Source organism: Meleagris gallopavo, chromosome 22, assembly GCF_905368555.1.
Source record: "Meleagris gallopavo chromosome 22, MGAL_WU_HG_1.1, whole genome shotgun sequence".
NCBI lineage: Eukaryota > Metazoa > Chordata > Aves > Galliformes > Phasianidae > Meleagris > Meleagris gallopavo.
Window position 1 is genome coordinate 3795470 of NC_139425.1, and position 20679 is coordinate 3816148.

General features: G+C 52.4%; 2 protein-coding genes across 4 annotated transcripts; both read right to left on the reverse strand.

Annotated features, from left to right (window-relative positions):
• Positions 1-86: 86 nt before the first annotated feature.
• Positions 87-14583, reverse strand: SGK2 (serum/glucocorticoid regulated kinase 2). Of its 3 annotated transcripts, none has more exons than XM_085242051.1 (15): positions 14470-14583; positions 12340-12425; positions 8540-8609; positions 7522-7579; positions 6698-6747; positions 6091-6148; positions 5453-5536; positions 5035-5166; positions 4107-4219; positions 3607-3643; positions 2972-3058; positions 2377-2472; positions 1972-2127; positions 1478-1567; positions 87-1266 (listed from the first exon to the last, which is right to left on the reverse strand). In XM_085242051.1, exons 2-15 carry the CDS (start codon positions 12374-12376, stop codon positions 1111-1113), a joined length of 1224 nt encoding a protein of 407 aa, XP_085098177.1. In that variant the 5' UTR covers positions 12377-12425; positions 14470-14583; the 3' UTR covers positions 87-1110. The 3 variants fall into 3 exon arrangements, with proteins under 3 accessions (XP_085098177.1, XP_085098176.1, XP_085098175.1); XM_085242050.1 differs by having other exon boundaries at positions 2936-3058; positions 14365-14500; XM_085242049.1 differs by lacking the exons at positions 8540-8609; positions 12340-12425; positions 14470-14583 and adding an exon at positions 8324-8425.
• Positions 14584-16471: 1888 nt separating this feature from the next.
• SLC32A1 (solute carrier family 32 member 1) lies at positions 16472-20157 on the reverse strand. Its single transcript, XM_085241491.1, has 2 exons — positions 19373-20157; positions 16472-18624 (listed from the first exon to the last, which is right to left on the reverse strand). Exons 1-2 carry the CDS (start codon positions 19748-19750, stop codon positions 17437-17439), a joined length of 1566 nt encoding a protein of 521 aa, XP_085097617.1. The 5' UTR covers positions 19751-20157; the 3' UTR covers positions 16472-17436.
• Positions 20158-20679: the final 522 nt, after the last annotated feature.

Sequence of the window (20679 nt, forward strand, 5' to 3'; positions counted from 1 at the left end):
CTGGGATCGTACCGACAGCCGCCGGTAGGGGCGCTGTGCTGTACAACCACCCCCACCCCGTGTTGACATATAGGCGGGAGAGCACGGGGGGTGCATTGCGCTTTAATTGAAACCGTGTGGTAGTTGTGGCGGCTGCTGCACATACAAGAGAAACGGTCCCGTACGAGCTTCCCACAGCGCGAACAGCACTCGCCCCCCTTTTTCCTCCTCCCAGCAGCAGTAAGAAAAGGACTCGAGGAAAGAAAGGGGGGAAGTGACGCTCAAGCAGTATACCGGCATTTAAATTAAGGCAGAACAAATATCGTGCGCGCATCGCGACAGGCATCATCAGAGCAAGGCGGGCACCGGAAGGCTTCTGCTGCTGCCGAGGAGCAGCTTTTGAGAGGTCACAGCACAGGATCCGCAGCCCTGCCAGCAGTAACTGACGGCTGCTCGGCCCAGCACGAGGCTGCTGTGTCCTCCCATCAGCAGCGCTCCCTCCTTCCTTCCATCAAGGCAGCTCTGCTTCTCCAGAGGCGTCCATTCACCTCCTCATTTCCGCTCTGAAGTACTGAAATCCAACGAGATTTTTTATTGCCCTAGGCAGAAGGCTTGCTGAACTACCCTGCTGTATCTCCAGCCTTGCTCCTGTGATCAGATTGTCCTTTTCCCAGCCGTTCAGATGAGAGCATCCTACTTCAAAGGAAGAAGCCACTGATCTTCCCACTGCAGTGCTGTGAAGAGTTTCCCTTTGTTACAAGGCAGCATTAGCTCCACACCATAGAAATGACCTGTTACAGAGATGTGGCTGTGATGTGAGTGATGGTACACATCTTAGTCATAAATACAACCACAGTGAATACAATCCTACCAAGTAGTACAGCGATAATTATTAGTGTCTCACTTTCCTTGCTCGAGGAACACACATTTAGAGGCAAATCCACCAAACAGCACAAATTAAGAGCTCTGTTCCATCCCAACCAGTTAGTGTATTAGTCCCAATTTCCTTAAACCGTGAGCAAGTGACATTACCATTCCTTTCAAAAACTGAAACGAGGAAAGCCACAACAATAACAGCAAACATAAAATTCCATTCAGTTAAAATCTGGCTTCTCAAAGCCTTTATAAAATCTAGAAGTCCTCTTCAGTTGGTGCATAAGAAAATCCTAAAAATGCATCTGAGGCACTGGAGCTGCTGGCTGCTAAGTCAGGTGTGTGGGTGATGGAGGCAGAGATGGCTTCCTGGGTGAATTCTGGGTCAAAGTGCCGCAGATCAGATGGGCCAGCCTAAAGGAGCAGAAGGACATATCATTTTGGGCAAGCAGAGCCCAAGCACCTGCTTGTCGCCAGTCCCTTATCACCACATTTGCAGTGCATAACCTGCACTTCAGCATCCCTCGCTATCAGTGAGGGACGCCTGGGGAAAAGCCTTTGACCTTGCAGCCCCAATTCCTTGTGGACCCCTATAAGGTAGATACCAAGTTAAATACCCACTTACCACATTAGGGTTGAATGGAGGGGTAATCCTCTTGTGGTACAAGTCATCCCAGTTTATTGGGCTGAAGAATACGTGGTTCTTTATCTCAAGCTGCATGGAGAAGGGGAGATGTCAGTTGCCTGATAACCCTTCTCTCTCAGCACCTGCCAACTGGTTTCATAGCAATAAGTCATTGAAACAAGACTTGGAGCTGCCACATGGACCCTATATGGACATGTAGTAAGTCTTTAACGCATGAGGGTCATAGTCCTGTAATCCCTTGAAGGAATGAGATGACACCATTGCAGATGTTCTAGCTTGCCACCACATCATAGCATTTCCCTTCAGGAATGAGTCAACCCCATATACCTCTTTTAGGGAACTGGAAAGATCTACCTACATGGAAAGCCTTTCCCAAGGCAGTGCTATTACCATAAAAGAAAAGAAAAGAAAAAGCTCATCATAGGAAGGCTTCTTATCCATCCTCCCTCCTAATCATAAGGGAGACCACCTACAAAGTCTGTTTTGGCACCCAGCCTCCTCTTCTGGTCCTTGTGGAGAAGTCCATGGAGGATATCACAGGCTGCCACAGTCTTGCTTCCTTGGATCTGGAGTTGCTTGTGGAGAATGTTGTCATACATCTGAGACACATCCCGGCTATAAAAGGGAGGCTAATTTGAAAGAGAAGAGAAACAGCCTATCAAGTAAAAGCTATGGTAAGGAACCACACATTACTGGCAAGATGTGTCCCACAGGGAGAAGTTAAGGGCAACCTTAACTCTGTTGAAACTGAATCCTGCATTCAGTTACCTGCCTCAGTTGTCCATACTGAGTGCCATAGGAACATGAGGTTGACATCACTTCACACATTTGGAAAATAAGTTCTCCACTAAATAAAATAAAATAGCTTCCATGCTTACCAGTCCAAAAAGCATCTCATAGAGGACAGCTCCAAGGCACCACCAGTCTACTGTCCTGTCATACGGCTGCTTCTTTAGCACCTCAGGAGCTAAGTACTGGAAGAGTCAGAAACAGATACTGGAATCCAGTCATAAAGGAAGGACTTCACCTTTGTAAGTATGCAAGCCTGGTTGCAGCTCAAGTTCAGCAAATTATTTGGAAGAACACAGCAGCATCTTCAAATAGGCTTAAAAGATTCACCATTTGCCACCCACCAACACCCAACTGCCCACAAAAAAAAAAAAAATTGTTTTCCTGGGCTACAGAGTGCTTTCTTTCTAGAAACAGTTTGTACAGTGATTGCCCACCCACCAACAGCAAACCTGTCCCTCACTGTCGTTTTGAGATGGTTGCAGTTTCCATACCCAGTAGACCTATCCAAAACAATGAAACTACTCAGAGCCCAGGTGCAACAGGTAAGCATTCATGTGGCCCTGCAGGACAAGCAGCACATCAAGTCTGGTCTCACATATGATCATTTCCATGTTATCAGGCTCCCTGTATCAAGGAGGTTCTCACCCTCAGCTCATAGCAGAGCTCCAACATGGGCCATACCTCAGGAGTGCCACAAAACGTAGAGGTAGTCTCCTCTTCCTCCATTCCTTCCTTGCAGAGTCCAAAATCTGTCAACACCACATGTCCCTGACAAAAAGAATTTCAGCCTGGCCCACTCTCTCATGAGAAACAGCAGGATTCCCAAGCATTGGCCTTCACATTTAATCCAATCTATGTTTTAGTGTCCCACTGGTCACTTATTTTCCTTTCCCTCACCTTTTGGGTGTCCTATCATGCAAGTAGAAAGTCTATGGAGAAAATAAATAAGTATAGACATTTTCTAAAGTTTCACTTCAACTGCACCGTGATGACATCCAACACTTCTGTGCCTCGGCGCTGCTTTATCCCAAAGCCAGGTGGCATAGTGTTACCACCAGAATACAGTGACTTACTCTTAGCACTCAAGTCCCTCCCCACAAGCCAGGTCCCAGCTCTTGGGACCAAGCAGAGTGTTTTGTATGCAGTTCTGCAGAGTATGTGCTTGCTTCCTCTTGCAAGATCTGAACAGAAACTTAGTGGAACATAGATGCAAAATCCATGCAATGGAATAAGCCGTGGCTTGTAAAACTATAGCTCTCTGGTTATGATGCTAATGCTTTTAAAATCAGAAGGCAGCACAAGAGGTGCATATATACCTGGCAATCCAGGAGGATGTTCTCAGGTTTTAAATCCCTGCAAGGCAAAAAACTTTTTGAGCAGATCAGGCTTTTCTAAATATTTGGCCTAAATATCAACAGCGTCAGGTGAAAGGAGGAACTAACAAGACTTCATAAGCCAACTCACCAAGACCTTTCCAAAGGTGCAAACTCCCATTGCTCTTGGGCATTAATATATACATATTAACTTAGAACTGCTCTCATGCAGGGTCAGATATTAATTTGCATTTCACTATGCATGATTTGTCATAGAAACTCTTTTTTTCTTTAGTAAGGTTTATCCTAAATCTTTCTATGCAACTGCTGTCTTCTCCCCACTATTGGGCTGGGGGTGTTTATTGCCCAGCAGGTCCCTCACACTGCTGAATGCCACTACACTTCACACGGACCTAAAAGCCTCCTTTCTCTCCCCAGCCCAGCACCCAGCTGGCTGTTGGATCCATTGCCCCTGCTCTCCCAAGCATGGATGTGTACCTTACCTATAGATGATGTTTAAGGAATGCAGGTAACCAATTGCACTAGCAACTTCTGCAGCATAGAATCTTGCACGGGGCTCACGGAAACAACGCTCTCTTTGCAAGTGGAAGAAGAGCTAAGACAGAGACAAGAGGATTTATGGCCACTCTAAAAACAGAAAGGTATCTTCTGGTCCACAAGCCAGCTACTCAAGGGAAAGCTGATTTGTAGCAAGGGGTACACAAACAGCACCAAATAAGCCCAAACCAAGTAGCCTTATTTTACTATCTAAGCACCTTCCCAGGAATTGTTGCATTTGTCTTCCTCATATCAATATTACACCTAAGAAGTCAGTGCCCAAAACCTGGCCATCTGCTGGTCTAGTTAAGCTTGCTTGCTAGCTCTAACTCATGAGCCAGTTATAGGTGTACATATAGTATAGCCTATAGTATGGTCATAAAACAGTATTAACCTAAGAATCTCATATGAGTCAGAACTCTGTATAAACAAGACATCTATGTTAATAGCATCTCCCAGTCTGTTTCAGGTAGCACTGAAAGGGACAGCTGTAGAGAGAGCAGCTGTTACATATCAGAAAAAGAAGCCTGACGTACTGCAGTAGCATCACATCAGCACTAGTCTGGGACTTAGAGCTGGCACGAGTGAGTTTTCCATGAAGTTCACCAACACTGGAATTTCTCATGCTCTCCATGGGATTTTAAAGCATCCCTAACTTTTTTCTCAGCTTACTTGTCTTGATAACCAGTTGGCACAGGTCACACTCAGCAATATTTTCACTTTGAAGTGAGATGCTTGCCAGCCCCTCCTAGCTGTTCTTTCCAACAAAGTAATGTTATGCTTCAACATCATTATCTCCAGACAAGAAAGTTTCAAGCAATAAAACAGTATGGCTGGGAAGAACTAAACAGAAGACTTAAAGTTTGTACTCACCTCTCCCCCATTTACATAATCAAGCACAAAGTAAAGCTTCTCCGAGGTCTGGAAGGAGTAATGGAGGCCCACCAGGAAGGGGTGCTTGACATTTTTCAGAAGCACGTTGCGTTCTGCCATGATGTGGTTTTGCTATCAAAAAGCAGGAAAGGAGAAGCTCTCCAGAAGTCTGCTCTACAGACTCACTGTTGTTCTGAAACCATGTGGAATCTGGGAATCCTATGGATCATATCCAGCCCCAAAAATGAGAGTACTCCCCCCTATCTAACTTTGCTTCATCTCACAGATAAATCCATGCTTACTGCGTGCATTGTTGATGTGAACACTCACTTCAGCCACCAGATGGTTCAATTGCATTACCAGGATTGCTTAGATACCAATCACTGTGTGTATGCATGGCCGAGGAGAGCAGACATACCTCCTTTTTCTTTAGGATGGTTTTCTTATGCAAGACTTTCACAGCATAAAAAGTCCCATCACACTTGCGTTTGGCCAGGAGAACCTGCAACAGAGTCATGTCACAGCTTTGAGTCCCTCCCTCCTTCCCCACTAGCTGGGCTTTTGGAAGTGATTATGCAGCTTCAGAGGGCCAGGTACAAAGTTTTAAAGACAGCCTACTGTCTTCCCCTGCCCAGGGGTTGCAAGTTGCCAGAAAAAGACACTTAGCATCTCCAAGTATCTTACACTCTTGACAGAAAGTGGTTTGAGAACATTTAGAGGCAGTCCTGTTTCAAGTTCATCATTGACATCTTATGAAGCACAGCTTTGCCTAGGCACCTTCTGCTAATTGAAGCCATCTGAGGCTCTATTACAATCATTCTTTTTCAGTCAAGTGCTGCTCATCACCACCTAGGGCATGAAACACCCCACTTATTCCCAGAGCGGCTGCAGGGGAGCTCAAAGTAAGAATAAACTGTGGAAACTACTCGAGTCCCATCCTGTCTCAGTCCCCCTCCAAACATGGCCAGGATCCTCAGGAGAGGCACAACAAAGGGCAAATTCCTTCTGTTAGGGCATCTCTAAAAATCTACAGCCCACCAGTAAAAGCCTACTTACTTTTCCAAAGCTTCCTTTGCCAATAACCTTCAAGAAGTCAAAGTCTGTTGGCTTGGCACTGTTGGGCAAGAATGAAAGAAGTTAAAGTTTCTAGAAGAAAAACATGCAACAGCAACACCTTTATCAAAGCAATCATCCTTCTTGGGAGCAGAAGCATTTGTGAAAGTGACTGAAGGACACAAGACAGGGACCCTCCCTGGCAGCCAGCAGTCAGCAAGCAGGGGATTCACACTATATGTCAGTGCACTGAGAAAAGGGCAAGGAGCCCCTCAGAAAGCCACCTTCTGAGGCAGCTTACCCTCCTTAGTAGAGTGAAAAATCAGTTTGGAAGCCAGTAGTAATGAGGAAAATTTCACCCTATTATCCATCAGAAGAGGGAGATGTGATTAGAGGCTGCAGAGGACATGGACAGAGGATGATCATGAAACAGGAATGAGCTGTAGCTGAGTATCTTGAAAGCTGATGCACAGTGTTAAAAGCTAAGTGATGTAGTTGTTAAGTCTTTTGCAGATACCACCCTTGCAGGACACAGGGAGTGCCTGCTTCCCCCTACCAGATCTCTTCACAGAAAGCTCCACACCCTACCTGGCTTCTGCAGGGAGCTTACTTTGGGTTAGCAGAAGGTCCAAGGTTGATGTTGTCAGTTGGTGTTGTAGGCTAGAGAAGAAGACAGCAGTATTAGTCACAAGAACATGTTGCAGTCTGTGTTTTCCTGTCCTTTAACATAGCACCCCTTACCTTCAATAAGGTATCAGTGAGATATGCAGTGGATTGGTAAACTGAGTGATGGAGAAAGGGAAGATCTATGCACTGTGGCAATATCATGCCCAAGCTGGAGGCTCTGCTTGGCTACAGTCTGTGCTCAAGTCTGCAACCCATACATGCAGAGAAAGGATTGAGAGGTGGCTTAGCTCCTGACTCGATGCATCCAAGACTCTCAGTACTGGCACAGTAAGCAAGGCACTCCGTGGTTCAGTCGCTCAGCACAGCAGTGGTAAGGTGCTCCCCATCACCTGCTCTGGGCAGGGAACTCCCAGCACTGCTCTGAGATGCAGGAGCACTCCTGCAGCAGGCATCAGCACTGTCCCCAGAGCCTACTGCCCATGCCCTTTCCCATTAAGACTTCAAACTGTCAGGTCTGGAGTCTTGGAGGTGACCTTAAGCACAGCAGCACAGCAGGCGCAGCCTCCTTCTTCCCAGTGAGAAACTCACTATGTACACATCAGACAAATACATTGCCCTCATCTCATTCTCACAGAGACTAAAGAGGGCTTCTTCCTCTTTTTTCCACCCAGCATCACTCCCAGGGACAGGGCAGAACTGGATCTCCCAGCAGGCTAACCCAGGTAATCCTCCTCACCTTTCTCCTATGGTAACTTTCCCCTCTCCATCCCCGAGGTAGGGATTGCCAGCTCCAAGCTGGGATCTCACCTGGGCACTGCTGTCTGAGGTCCGGGAACGATCCATTAAAATAGCAACTCGTTCAGCACTGGGGAAGAGAGCAAGGGAGCAATGAAAACCAAATCCAAGAGAAGCAGCTTTATACCATTAATCTACCAGGTATGACCATGCTGTCTCCATCACAGAACATCAGCTGAGGTCCCCAGCTAACTCCTCAGTATGCTCCCAGGGCATAGAGGTGTGAGTGTGGTGGGAAGCAGGACAGTAGTGGCACATCAAACATACCAACAGGAGATTGGGGGAGAGAAGCTTCACAGGTGCACAAGGAGTTTGAATGAGTACAGGCTTCCTAAACACCATGGCTGGCCTTCAGTTTGGGATGGCAGCAACTGGTCAGGGCATGGATACATGGAGATTGGCAGAGCCCCAGACCCCCACCCCACTGCACAGGGATGCCACAGCCCCCAGCCCTGCAGTGCAGCCAGGTGAAGCTGCTGGGTGCCCTGGTTGGCTTAGACCTGTCCAGCTTGAGCATCGCTGGGTCCTGTCACAACAGCTGTTCCCGTTAGCTTAAAGGGTTCTGCTAAATGCCTTGCAAAAGTCAGGATTAAAGAGATGACAACAGGAAGGGGGACAAAACCAAAATCTGTTCCTTCTCTCTTGCTCCAGAAAGCGTTATTCCTCCTCCCCTCCCCCCCCACCCCCCCCAGGCTCTGAATCCCAGACAGAGCAGCTCTGAACATTCCTCCCTCCCCACTCCCCCACCCTCTCTCTGCCTCACCCCATGCACAAAGGGGTCCTGAAGCCTCCACCAGCCCCCCAAAAATCTCACCTGTTAGTAATGCCCCTCTTTGCCCCATACACAGACCCATGGTCACCCCACACCCAGCGGGGCAGCGCAGGGCTGGAGCTGCAGGCTGGCAGCAGGCACTGGCGGCCATCCCTGGGACAGCCCACATCTGGCCAGTGCCAGCCAGTGCCATCCACCACCAGCATCACCAGGCTGAGCTTTTAAAGGGCTCCCGGACTCAGTGGGTTCCATACTCACTATGAGCAGAGCCTGGAGCCGGACGCCTTGATGGTTTGTTCTATCCTCTCACGGCCGTGCCTGATGAATTCTGCGGAGAAAGTTGGAGCACGGAGCTGATCAGCAGGCAGTGCAATCACAGGCACAGAGGCATGTTTGTTCTTCACTGACCTTGCTCCTCTCCCCACAGCCACCCTCCTCCCCTCCCACCCACATACCAAAATAACCAGGAAATTATAGGAACCAGGACATCTCCCTCCCAACCCACCTGGAGCCCTCAAGAGCTCCCAGGATGGGGACAGAAGCCCCAAAGCAGGTGCTCCCCTCCTCCAGGGCAGAGCAGGACCAGGGCTCCCGCAGCACCACCAAGCCCCTGTCAGCTATTCTGACCCGCAGGAGGGATGAGCAACGCTCACAAGGTTGCTGCTGTGCTGAAACACATCACACTTGGCACATGTACGGCCACTTTCATTCAGGGCTCTGCAAGTAATGATGGGCCTGAATGAGACCTTTCAGGGCCCACAGGAGGTGAGCCAGAACAGCCAGCATCTGGATTCCCACCTAGGAGCAGCTGCCAGTACACGTCATCATCACCTCTGCCCTGGAGGAAGAGCAGAGACCTGAGCCCACTGCACATGGGATGGCCTCAGGAGCTCAAGCTGAGCAGGGGAGCTCTCTGTTTGCTCAGCAGCAGATAACAGAAAAATTCTAAGGCTCATTCTCACCCTCTGTAAAGAAGAAAAACATCCACACGTGTACTTCTTCCCCTCCCTTAAAAACAAGTGCTTTTGTGGACACAAGCAGTGGCTGCCATACCAGAATAGTTCTACTACGGCCAAAGCAGTGGCTGCCAGAAAACACCTCCCCAAACAAGAGGTTGGTAGGAGGACATATTTTGGGAGGAAACAAGTCCAAGCCAAACTGTAGAGCCCATTCACGTTACAGCAGGCAGGAAACGCAAGCACCCAAAGCAAACCCCCATGAGGCATTCAGCAGCACCTCACCCTGCAGTGAGTACAGCAGCCCTGCAGCACCTGCCAAAAGGGCAGCACCCAGACGGTTTGAGCCTGCTCCCTCCCACCGGGCACAGTCCTCGTTTCCCTGTTTGCCTCCCCAGCCCGCTGAGGTTTGCTGAAGGTCACCTGAGTCAGTTACTCTGTGCCCCACATACTGCCAGACAGACTGGGCAGATATTGCGGGCACAGTGCAGGGCGTTCAGCCCTGACCCAAGGCTGGGGGTAGGGTCAGCGTGGGTGACTGGGGAGCACGTGAGCAAAGCACAGAAATACATCCATATAGCTGCACCTGCAGGCAACGTGGGACATTGGGCAGGAGGAGCTGGGAGCTGCAGTGAGGCAGAGCAGTGCTGCTGAACAAAGGCAGGCAGTTCCACAGGGACATGCATGTATTTCACCCCCTCTCCCCAGCCCGCACCCCCCATGCCCCACGCTGCTCTGCTGTCCCTCTGCAGCCAGGGGAGATGTTCAACAAGTCCCTGCTGACCACAGGCACCACTCCATCAGGTGCACTCTCTCTGAGGGAGGAACCTCTCTGCACTGAGACACCATGCAAGTATTAGGCAATGTCCATCCCCATCCTATACCACTTCTGTTCAGACCCAGAGCCGCTTCCACCATCAGCCTGCACTCACCTGCAAAGCCTGGCCAGCTCCTGATTGCTCATGGAATAGAGCCCAAGAGGCTTTTCCTTATTGCTAACAAACCCCTCTCCCCCGAAAGCACAGAGATTTCCCACTGCACACATACACAGAACAACAGAATCAGAACTAGGTCAGGGAAGCACATAGGAGCTCCGGGTTATCCATGCCTGGCTGCATCACTCCCTGCACACACGGGGCAGTAGGGATGCTCCAGGCACAGGGCCATGGAGCATCACCAAGTCCTGAAGAGTTCTGTGGCACAGTGACTTACTGCACACCAGGAGCACAAACCACGCACCCCATAGCCCTCCCCAGCTAGCATCACACCCAGCACAGAGCTGCTACTTACAGGAGCACTCGCTGCAGCGCAGTCTCTCCCCAGAAGCATCCCTCAGTAACACGTTTCCTCCTAGCACACAGCAGCAGCTCCCTCTTCCTACAGCAGCTCTGCCAGCAGTGACCCACATTCCCATGCCAGCCCAGCATTATTTGCTACAAACACATTACCGATGCAACGCGTACCTTGCGGAGAGGCAACCTCATGGACGCGTCATGTGCAGCTGCCTCCCAACCCTCCTCCTGATGTCAGCACTCTCAGCACTGCTTCATACCTAACCCAGATTGCAAACCCACTCCCATGCTGGGAACGCAAGGCAGGATGGCCAGCAGGGCTTTGGAAGGAGTACAGGACTTAGAGGGAGCCACCGGGGCAGCCCACGGCTCCCATCCTGCACACAGCATGGGGGGATGTCCCAGTTTCAGCACAGAGAAGGAGCACAGGTGGTGGGAAGGACTTCTGCAGGCACAATGCTCTGCTGGCAAGGAAACATTCAGCTTCCCTCTGCTACAGAGCTGAAAGATAGCTGCAGGTTGGCACTGAGCTCTGCTTCCGTGCTCATTAGAAGCCAGAGGAAGGTGAGAAGACAGAGGAGGAAGAATACTTTAAGGGCTCCTCCACTTGTGGAAATGCTCTGAGCTGTCCCACAGAGCTCCTCACCCAGTTATCTCCTGGGGATCCCATCTCTGATGCCTACACAGCACTGCAGAGTGGGAGGGTACAAGCTGAGCAGTGCCAGCTCCAGCTGGAGCCTCCAGACAGCAGCCCTCAGGGTTTTAGAGAGAAAGCTGTGTGCAAACCTGGAAAACAGCAGGTGGCTAAAGCCCGCAGCACTTTGCAAAGATTAAGACAAAAAAGAACTTAAGACTAAAAACCTGCAAAAACAGAGAACAAAACATCAGCCACACACCTGGGAGCACATTGCCCAGCATAGGCTGTGCTGGGAGGCACATGAAGCAGCGTGCAGTGGGTGAGCACGCAGTCCCCTCACTTCCCATCCCTGCCCCAGCCCAGCCCACCCCCAGCAGCTCTGTAGCCCCAGGGGGCTCTTCCCCACACCCCAGCAGGGAGCAGCAGGGCTGCCTGCAGCATAGCATGGAACTCATGGGCACCCTTCTTGCTCTGAGTGCTGCTGGTACATTGCAGCCTTATAACGAGAGCAGGAAAGCTGATCAGCTGCTAGCACAACCAGGCACCTGCCAGATATAGTCAGCCCAGCTGAGGGTGATGGGCTGTGGGCTGCTGGGGTCCTGTCAGGTGCTTTACAGCAATATTTTGCTTGTTTTAGTTAGCTGGGCATTTGGTCATGTGGTTGGGAGGAAGGTTAGAAGTGCTTGAGCCTAGAAGTTCCTTACACAGTGCTCCTCCTGCCTGTGGTGTTGGGTTAAATGCAAACACGGACATGTGGAAAAGGAGAACCAGAGATAAAGCTCTGAGCAAAAGCAGGTATTGCAGAAGGGCTGGTGTCTTCTCTCTCTCATCATTAAAAATAAAAGAGTCTCCTTCGGCTTCTGTTGTCATTTCCTATAACATCTCCTGACTGTGCCTGCAGCAGGAGCGTAGCTGTCCCAGCAGCAGCTCTGCCTGGTGATGCGCACTGCCATGGGGCTGTGGGGGCTGCAGTGCCAGCGATGGGTGCTGCAGTGCCAGTGATGGGTGCTGCAGTGCCAGCGATGGAGGGAACCCCACGCTCCACGTCAGGGCTATGCTCGCTGCTGCAGCGTGCCTGATGGGAGTGCAATGGGAGCAGTGCTTGAGCTGTGCCCTCCCAGCCCTCATGCCTGCTCCCACACTGCCCTTCTCTCCCACCCCAGAGCCTATTACCCTTTGTCTTCCCCAAGGCGCTGAAGGAAGGCTCCATCCAGGCTTGGGCATCAGGGCAGCCGGCCCTGGGTGTCCTTAGGCAATCCCTGTGTGAAGGCAAAGAGCACACAGTGAAAGGAGGGATGATTGTGGGTGGCTGTGCTGGAGGGCACGTGTGTCATACAGGCACACCTCCCTGTAGGGCCACACACTTTGTGCACCAGGACAGGCACACAGATCCCTTCATCCCCCACACACTGTGTCCCCACGTGTCCCCCATGGTGCTGGTGGGAACTGGCACTGAAACTCAGCTCTTAAATCATTAATCCATGATGCAATTAAACATTGGCCAACGGAGCCCCATGGCAGTGCAGCAGCAAGACATTGCCACGTGGCTGCTGGCCCCACTGTGACAGTGTGCCCGGCTCCTCAGCCCTGCCAGTGTCACCTCCCAGCCCTGGCGACACCCTGACAGCTGTGAGACACAGACAGGGACATCAGCCCCACAGAGGGGACATCACCCCAAGCTGGCTGTCCCCATGTGCCTGGGGGGATAGCAGTCACAGAGGTCCCCCCTGGTGCCTGGTTTTCTAAACAGAAGAAATGAATTCCAGGTGCTGCCAGCATCACTGAGGAGCAGGAGGTCACTGCCCTGCTGCCGTGCAGCTCAGAGAAGGGCACATCCAGGAAGGACCCCCTGTCCCATCACAGGTGCACACTCTGTTTTGAATTGTTTCATGCACCTATTGTGTAAGGAATGTGTGTGGTTAAGATACGGCATGCTATCTGCATCTCCCTATCAGGCAATATCCATACCCATAATCATAAATGTGTCACTTGCAGAGGAAGCACACGGTGCCAAGCAGCTGGGATTACAGGGAAGGGCTCTGATAAGGGGAAAACAAACACTTCTGCAGAAGGCACTGTGTCAGTCTCCTTCAGCCAGCAGTGAAAGGTGACCCACAGCACTCGAGGTGTCAGCAGGGGCTGTTTGGTGCTGGGTTATCAGTGCTGCAGGAGGGATGAGGTGGAACAGAGTCAAGTGGGACAGGGACAGGAGAATCTTTAAAAGATCTGAGCCCATTTCTTCATCTAAGAGGATTCAACAAAGGCTGAACAGACTGTACATGGACAGTGCGGTTCTCTAAAATCCTAGAGCAGTGCAGGACTGGCCCTGAGGACAAGGGCAGAGCAGCAGTTTTGCACCGGATCGAGCAGGGCTCAGCAGCACAGAGACGGCTCTGTGAGTTGCCCCCAGAGCAGCCTTGCTGTGTTGTCCTCATTAAGGGCACTCACGTCCCATGAGCAGCCCCCCCCCTAGTGCCCGAGAGAGGCTGTCCCCTTGCACAAATGTGAACACAGCCACCTTGAGCTCCTTGAGATCAAAACTTCATTTTTGGTGCACATTTAATGCAATAAACCTTTTCACCTCCTGCAATATTTCCAAGGGTGAGGATGCTATTTCTCTCCTCCCTGGAGCTGCTGGGATTACTGGGGATTGAGCCTGATTTCAGGTTGGATATTAGTAAACATTTCTTCTCCAAAAGAGTGGTGATGCAGTGACACAGCTGCCCAGGGAGGAGGTGGGTTCACCATCCCTGGAGGTGTTCAAGAACTGTGGGGATGTGGCACTGAGGGACGTGGTGAGTGGGCATGGTGGGGTGGGCTGGGGTTGGACTTGATAATCTCAGTCTTTTGCAACCTTAATCATAACATCGCAGAATCATGAACTAGTTGGATAAAAGGGGCCTTCGAGCACATTGCATTCCAACCTTGCCTGTGGATTTGCTGCCCCCATCAGAACAGGCTGCTCAGCGTCCCACCCAGCCTGGCCTTGGGCACCTCCAAGGATGGGGCACCCACTCTTCTCTGGGCAGCATTGCCAAGGCCTCACCATTCTCTGAGTGAAGAATTAATTCTTAACACTTGACATGAATTTCCCCTCTTTTAGTTTAAGTATCTCTATGATTCTATGATTCGGGATATCTGAGCCCCCCTGCTCCCAGCTGCCTCCCCTGCACCCCAGTCCTGTGCCCACCAACTCACCCAGCAGTGACGGATGAGCCCTCCACCAAAACCTCTGTGATTGTCTCAAGCTGGCTCAGCCCTCAGGAGAAGAAGGGAAAGTCGTAGAGAAAGCAATGCCTTTACCTGCAGCAGCATGGGGCAGCAGTCCTGCAGCAGCAGCAGAGGCAGTGCTCCCCTCCCACCTGCCCTGGGCTTTTGTTTTGGTGATTCAGTCTGAAGGTCGAAAGAGAAGTCAAAAGGAGTGGCCTGTGGTAGGAGTAAATGATTAGCAAGGGATGGAAAGAGCTGGGTGGGACAGGAAAATCTCTCAGTGGGGCAACCAGAGGACATCTTGGCTCCAGGAAAGAGGAGAGGGTGAGAGCAGGAGTCACTGCTGCTCACCAGGGCACACGGCTCCTGATCCAAAATGCAGGGCAGTCTGCAGGGTCTGAGGCACAAGTGCTGCGCTCAGCTGTGGGCCCCTGACTACAGAAAAGACACTGAGACCCTGGAACCTGTTCAGAAAAGGGCAGCAAAGCTGAGGAAGGTCTGGAGCACAGTGGGGTCTTATGGGGAGTGGAGGATGAGGGAACTGGGATGGTTCAGTCTGGAGAAGAGGAGGCTCAGGGGAGACCTTATTGCTGTCTGCAACTCCCTGAAAGGAGGTTGTGGCGAGGTGGGAGTCAGCCTCTGCTCCCGGGTAATAGCGATAGGATGACAGGGAATGGCCTCAAATTGCAAAAGGAGAGGTTCAGGTTGGATATTAGGAAACATTTATCCTCCAAAAGAATGGTGATGCACTGGAAGAGGCTGCCCAGGCAGGTGGGGAAGTCACCATCCCTGGAGGTGTTCAAAGAACCGTGGAGATGTGGCACTGAGGGACAAGGTCAGTGGGCATGGTGGGGTGGGTTGGACTTGGTGATCTTAATGTCTTTTCCAACCTCAATGATTCTATGATTATGTGAAGGTTCATGAGGCTCAGACACCACAGCCAAGGTTCCCAGATCCCTGTCCGTGGGGAAGTGTGAAGCCATGAGGTCCTTTGTGCAGCACTAGCACCCAGAGTTCAGCGGGCAGAGCCCTCACATCACTGCAGTTGCCACTGGTGTTCCTGCATGGCCATGAGGACAAGAATTTGGTATTGCCACTATGTATTAGGGAACCAACCCAAATAGGGGCCCCCTATGCATGGGGCTGCAAAGACACAGAGCAATAAGGAAACCTGTCCCCTCCTGGTGCAGATAAGGCCTTTGTGCCATTCATTTTTGGAATAAGAAGGTCTGGAGGATGCTGCAGCACATGACCAGAAGCTACATATCTGCAGTCAGAAGCCATCTGGAATAGAGATCATCCTTTTCCATCCTTTTCTTCCATTTCTGCTACTATTCTGGGCTTTGTTTTGCTCAGCCCATTGCATCTCTTTCTGAAAGGCTGCACATCCCCAGCAGAGCCGAATCCATGTGCTGTCACTGCTGCTGGCACAGCACTGAGATGTGTGCTGGGCAGGTGGGGGCTGCCTGCACCGCAGTACCACCAGAGGGGCTCCACCACAGCCAAAGCCACGCTGAGAGGACAGAGCCTGGGCTCACTCTGTGAGCTGCTCATGCATTACCCAATGGAAGCACAGAGGGAAGCGCTTGAGCAGAACTGACAGCAAGACAAAGCCCAGGGGGGCTCCCAGAATAATACAGCACTTCCCACAGCTTACGTCAGCTTGTGCCCCTAACAGCAGCCCTTTGGCCCCAACAAATACAAAACAAAGGGCTGTGTCGGCCCATGAACATCCCACATCCCACAAGGACAGAGAACAGAGCACAGTGCGATCCCAACGGGGAATGCAGTGAGAGAAAGGCCCTGGAGCTGCAGGGTGCAAAGCAGATGTGAAGCACAGCTGCGATGCTGCAGCCCCCAGCCCTCCTGCCATGGCTATCCCAGTGCTGGGCACAACCCATGGGAAGGGAATCGGGAGCTCAGCTCAAGCCAGGGCTCCTCCAAGTCCCATATTTTGTTTTGTTTCCCCCTTCTCTACCTTTGGTTGTAAGGGATTTGGGGACTGGCCCCCTCCCCTTCCCCTTCCAACACCCACAAACCTGGTGCCCCAACCGTCCCCCTGCCCCTGCCCAGCCCAACGAAGCAGGCCAGCTCCTCAGATATGTTTTCTCTTTATTGTTTGATATATTTATGTACCACATTATATGTTAAAGATAGACTTTTTTTTTCTGATATACATTTTTCATCTTATTTACCACAATTACACCACACATACATTGGAAACAGCTCCACGGATCTGGTAGATTGCACAGAATGAGTTTTGTCTTGGTTTTGTTCCTGTATCCTGAACGACGTCAAATCCAACAATATATATTTTTTTCTTTTCATTATTCAGAAATAATTCTTAAAATGAAACAAACGAACAACAACAACAAAAAAAATAATCACTGAGAAGTGGACTCCAGGTCTGTGAGTTCAACCAGAGGCAAAATGTAATCAATGGGAAGCGCCATTCCTCGTGTCAATCCGGATGGAAGAATGAAGCAGTCTGACATCGATGTGACTACAGTGTAAACATTGCAGATGACTGCAGCACTGGCCATTGGCTGGAGCGCGGGTTGCTGGGCTATTCCTACAGTCTAGGTCTCATCTACGTCTGTCTCGTGGTGTATGTAAAGGAATGTTGCTGCTCCCAGCACCCGCAGCCTGTCTGCTTCCATCTGTAAACACAATCCCATCGGGTCGGCACCTCCTGCAGCACTGCAGTGCAGATCTGCGGGCAGTGCTGGGAGCTGTTATCCTTTCCCGATGGTTCATTCGTGGGGCTGAGCTTCAGGCAACTGGTGAGGAGGTCAGGGTGGGGCACCATGGATTTTCCTTCCAAATATTTGAAAGAAGAAAAAAATAAATATATATATTTTTAATCTTAGCTTATTTAAAAAGATGGCAGGGCACGCGTTTTCATCTCTTCTGATATCATTTAATTTGCAGATTCTATAATGTAAAATTTGTTGGATGCATGTAACGAAAGTAATGACTCCTCCTTGAAGGGACGCAGAATCTCATGGCTATGCAGATGTTCGATGCTATTCTCATACTGCCACCAGCTCTGGCCCCTCCTTAGTCTTCAGCATTGGTTCTAAATGCCTCTATGAGGCCTTCTAAAGAGTGGATGAACCCGGAGACACTGCAGATCCCTCCTATAACGAAAATGGCGACGTCAAAGAAGACGTGGTGCCACAAGAGCTTCCTCCACAAGAGCTTGAGGTGGAAAAGACTGGGGAGCAGGAAGCAGAGACCCGCACCTGTGAGGCTCCCAGTGAGACCCATCAAGAGGGCAAAGTGCGGGACGTAGATAGCCATGAGCAGGGTGAACACCACCAGGGCACACCTGAGGGTGAGCCCCCAGGACTTGAGCCGCCCATCACCCCCATAGCAGTTGGGGAAGAACGCCCTGTTTCCATCCTGGAAAAGGGATCGCTCCAGGACCTCCACAGCTGCAAAAAACGGCAAGGGGTAGGAGAGCAAGGCTTTGGCTACCAAGAAAATGTTGACTACTGCCCTAATGGTGGATGGCAAGTTGTCTGTGATGACCTCCTTGGTCTCGTCAGCCCAGGTCAGATAGGCGACCAAGGCAAAGAGTCCCTTAAGGATGCAAGCTGCTATGTGCGTCCAGTTCATCATGCAATGGAACTCCTTGGGGTTCTGCATGTTCCCCTCCAGGGAGGGCAGAAAGATCTGAGAGGTGTAGCTGAAGACAATGATGCCAATGGAGATGGGAAACTTCTTCACATCGATGTAGAACTTGACCTTGTCCCACGCCCAGTCGCGTGCCCGGGAGAGGCAGTAGGCGATCACCAAGATGTTGATCACAAAGTGAGCCAATGTGCAGAGCAAGCTGAACTTGGAGACTGCCTTCAGGTTCTTCAAGAACGCGCAAGGCAGGAGAACGGCTGTGGCAATAATGGACCACGACTTCTGGGATACGGGCAGGTTAGGGAAGCTGTTGTACATCAGGTTCCCACTGACCACGACGTAGAGGATGCAGGTCATGACCAGTTCAATGATCTGAGCCACATTCACAATTCTGCCTCCCAGCGTGGGGAAGCGGGGCGCGCAGCACGCGTTTGCTATGTCCACGTAGGAGTCTCTCACCCTGACTATCTCCCCATCCTCATTCTCTTCATAAAGACAGGCAATAAGGATTTTCCCAGTATAGCAGCAAACCACAGCAGCGAAAATTATTAAAAAGAGTCCTAGGTATCCACCATGAAGGATAGCATAGGGCAGGCCCAGCACAAACATCCCCTAGAAAGAGACAAAATGGAAACCGTGTTGCTCTCCTGATGGAGGGGCCAGGCAGTGAGCAGGCGCACACCCGCTGCCTCAGCCACATGCAGTGACACCAATGGCACAGCCCACAGCCCCACAGTCACACCGTGTGGTCACCATGACACGCACACCCTTCTCTCTCCGACGTGCCGCCCATGCCATCACACCCATCACATCCATGCACACCCATGCACACCCATCACATCCATGCACACCCACAGCATCGCACCCCGGAGCACCCACAGCAAGCAAGCACAGCTCTGCCACTCGGCTTTTACCCAAATCTCCACCCTGTGTGTTCCCAGCAACCTCTGTGCACCAAGAACCCATCACCCTGCAGAGCCATCCTAACGCAGGGGGGACCCCCCACAGCACATCCCCCTCCTCAGCCCCCCCCATCCCGCATGCTGCCCTGGGGGCAGGCAGAGCAAAGCAATACAGATGTTTTATTTTGAATTTGGGGAAGGGAGGAGATTATTGTTTCCTTTTTTTTTTTTCCCTCTTTCTCCCATTTTTCTTTTTTTCTCCTTTTCCCCTGCTTTCTCTTCTTTTTCTTCTTCTTCTTCTTCCCTCCCCCCCCCCCCCTTTTTTCCTTTCTTTTTCTGCCGAAGGGTGTTGCACCCCGACATTGCTGAAGGGGATGAACGCTGAGCCCAGGGATGGGAGAGGGGCTGAGATCGGAGCTCGCGTCCCGGCGCGGGTGGCAGCGGGTGCCCGGCCGTACCTGGATGGCATTGGTGACGTTCCAGCCCGCCTCCCACGCCGTGATCTTGGGCTTGCCCTGCCCGGACAGCTCGGAACAGACCCCCGCATCCTTGGAGGCGGAGGGCGGCAGCGGCCCGGTGCCGTCCCGCTGGTAGTGGATGTCCCCCTCCAGGGGCTGCTCGCCGCCCTCCTCACCGCCTTCGGACTTGAGGATGTCCATCTGCAGTCCCTGCCGGTGCTCCATGTCCAAGTCGTCACAGTGAGCGAAGCCCACCGCCTCCTCGTCGGTGGCCGCCTGGAAGCCCATCCTGGCGAACATGCCGCTCATCTTCGCCTGGGACTTGTTGGACACCGAGGTGGCCACGTTGGACAGCTTGCTGCGGAGGAGGGTGGCCATGGCGGCTGTCGGGCTCGGAGGGCCGTGGAGACGCAGAGACCCGACGGGGCGGGTGGGCGGCGAGGCGGAGGCCGGGACCTCGGCGCCGGGAGAAGGGCGACGGCGGCGGCGGCTGCGGGAGGCTCTGCCGAGCCGCTACCTCCGCTCCCGAGCGCAGGGCGAGCGGCTGCGCTGCGGGCTGCCCTGGGGCATGCCACCGCTGCGGGAAGCCGCGGGCCCTCCCGCCCCGCTCCGCGCCGCTCCGCTCCTTTCCGCCGGTCCCTCCCGGACGGCGGCTGTCGCCGAGCTGCGGTGGTCACAGGTCTGCGGCTGTCACCAACCGACGGCTGTCAGCGGGCGGCCGGCGCAAACCCCTGGCGGAGAGAGCCGCGTCTCCATCGCAGTGCGCCCACCTCGCGGAGAGAAGAGAGGGGAGAGGATTGCTGCATTTCTGGGGGAGGTACCAGCGGCCCCGGCCAAGCCCAGCCTCCCCCCCCCGGCACGGTGACACCCACGCCCGCCGGGTCCCGCCAGCAGCGCCGCAGCGCGGCTCCCCCCGGCCCCGCAGCCCCTCGCAGCCCTCCGCAACCCCTGACCCGCAGCCCCGCAGCCCCACAGCCCCGCAGCCCCGCTCCCAGCCCCTTCCCCCCCCGTGAACCGAGCAGCAGAGGGAAAACGGCCCCACCGAAGGGGCGGACAGGCGGCTGTCGAAAGATTCTCAACGAATTTCGCCTTCTCGCAGCTCCTCCCTTGTCGGTTTTCCACCCAAATCCCCTCGCACCCCCCTCGGAGCCCGGAGGCAGCGGGAGAAGCACCGCCTCGGGAACGCAGCGGCAGCACCGACGGCTGCGGTCCCGCTCTGCTCCGCTCCGCGCCCGGGCTTCGCTCTGCCCCGCACCGCTCCGCGGGCGGCACCGGGGCGTTCCTCGGTCTCCGCTCCGTCTCGCGGA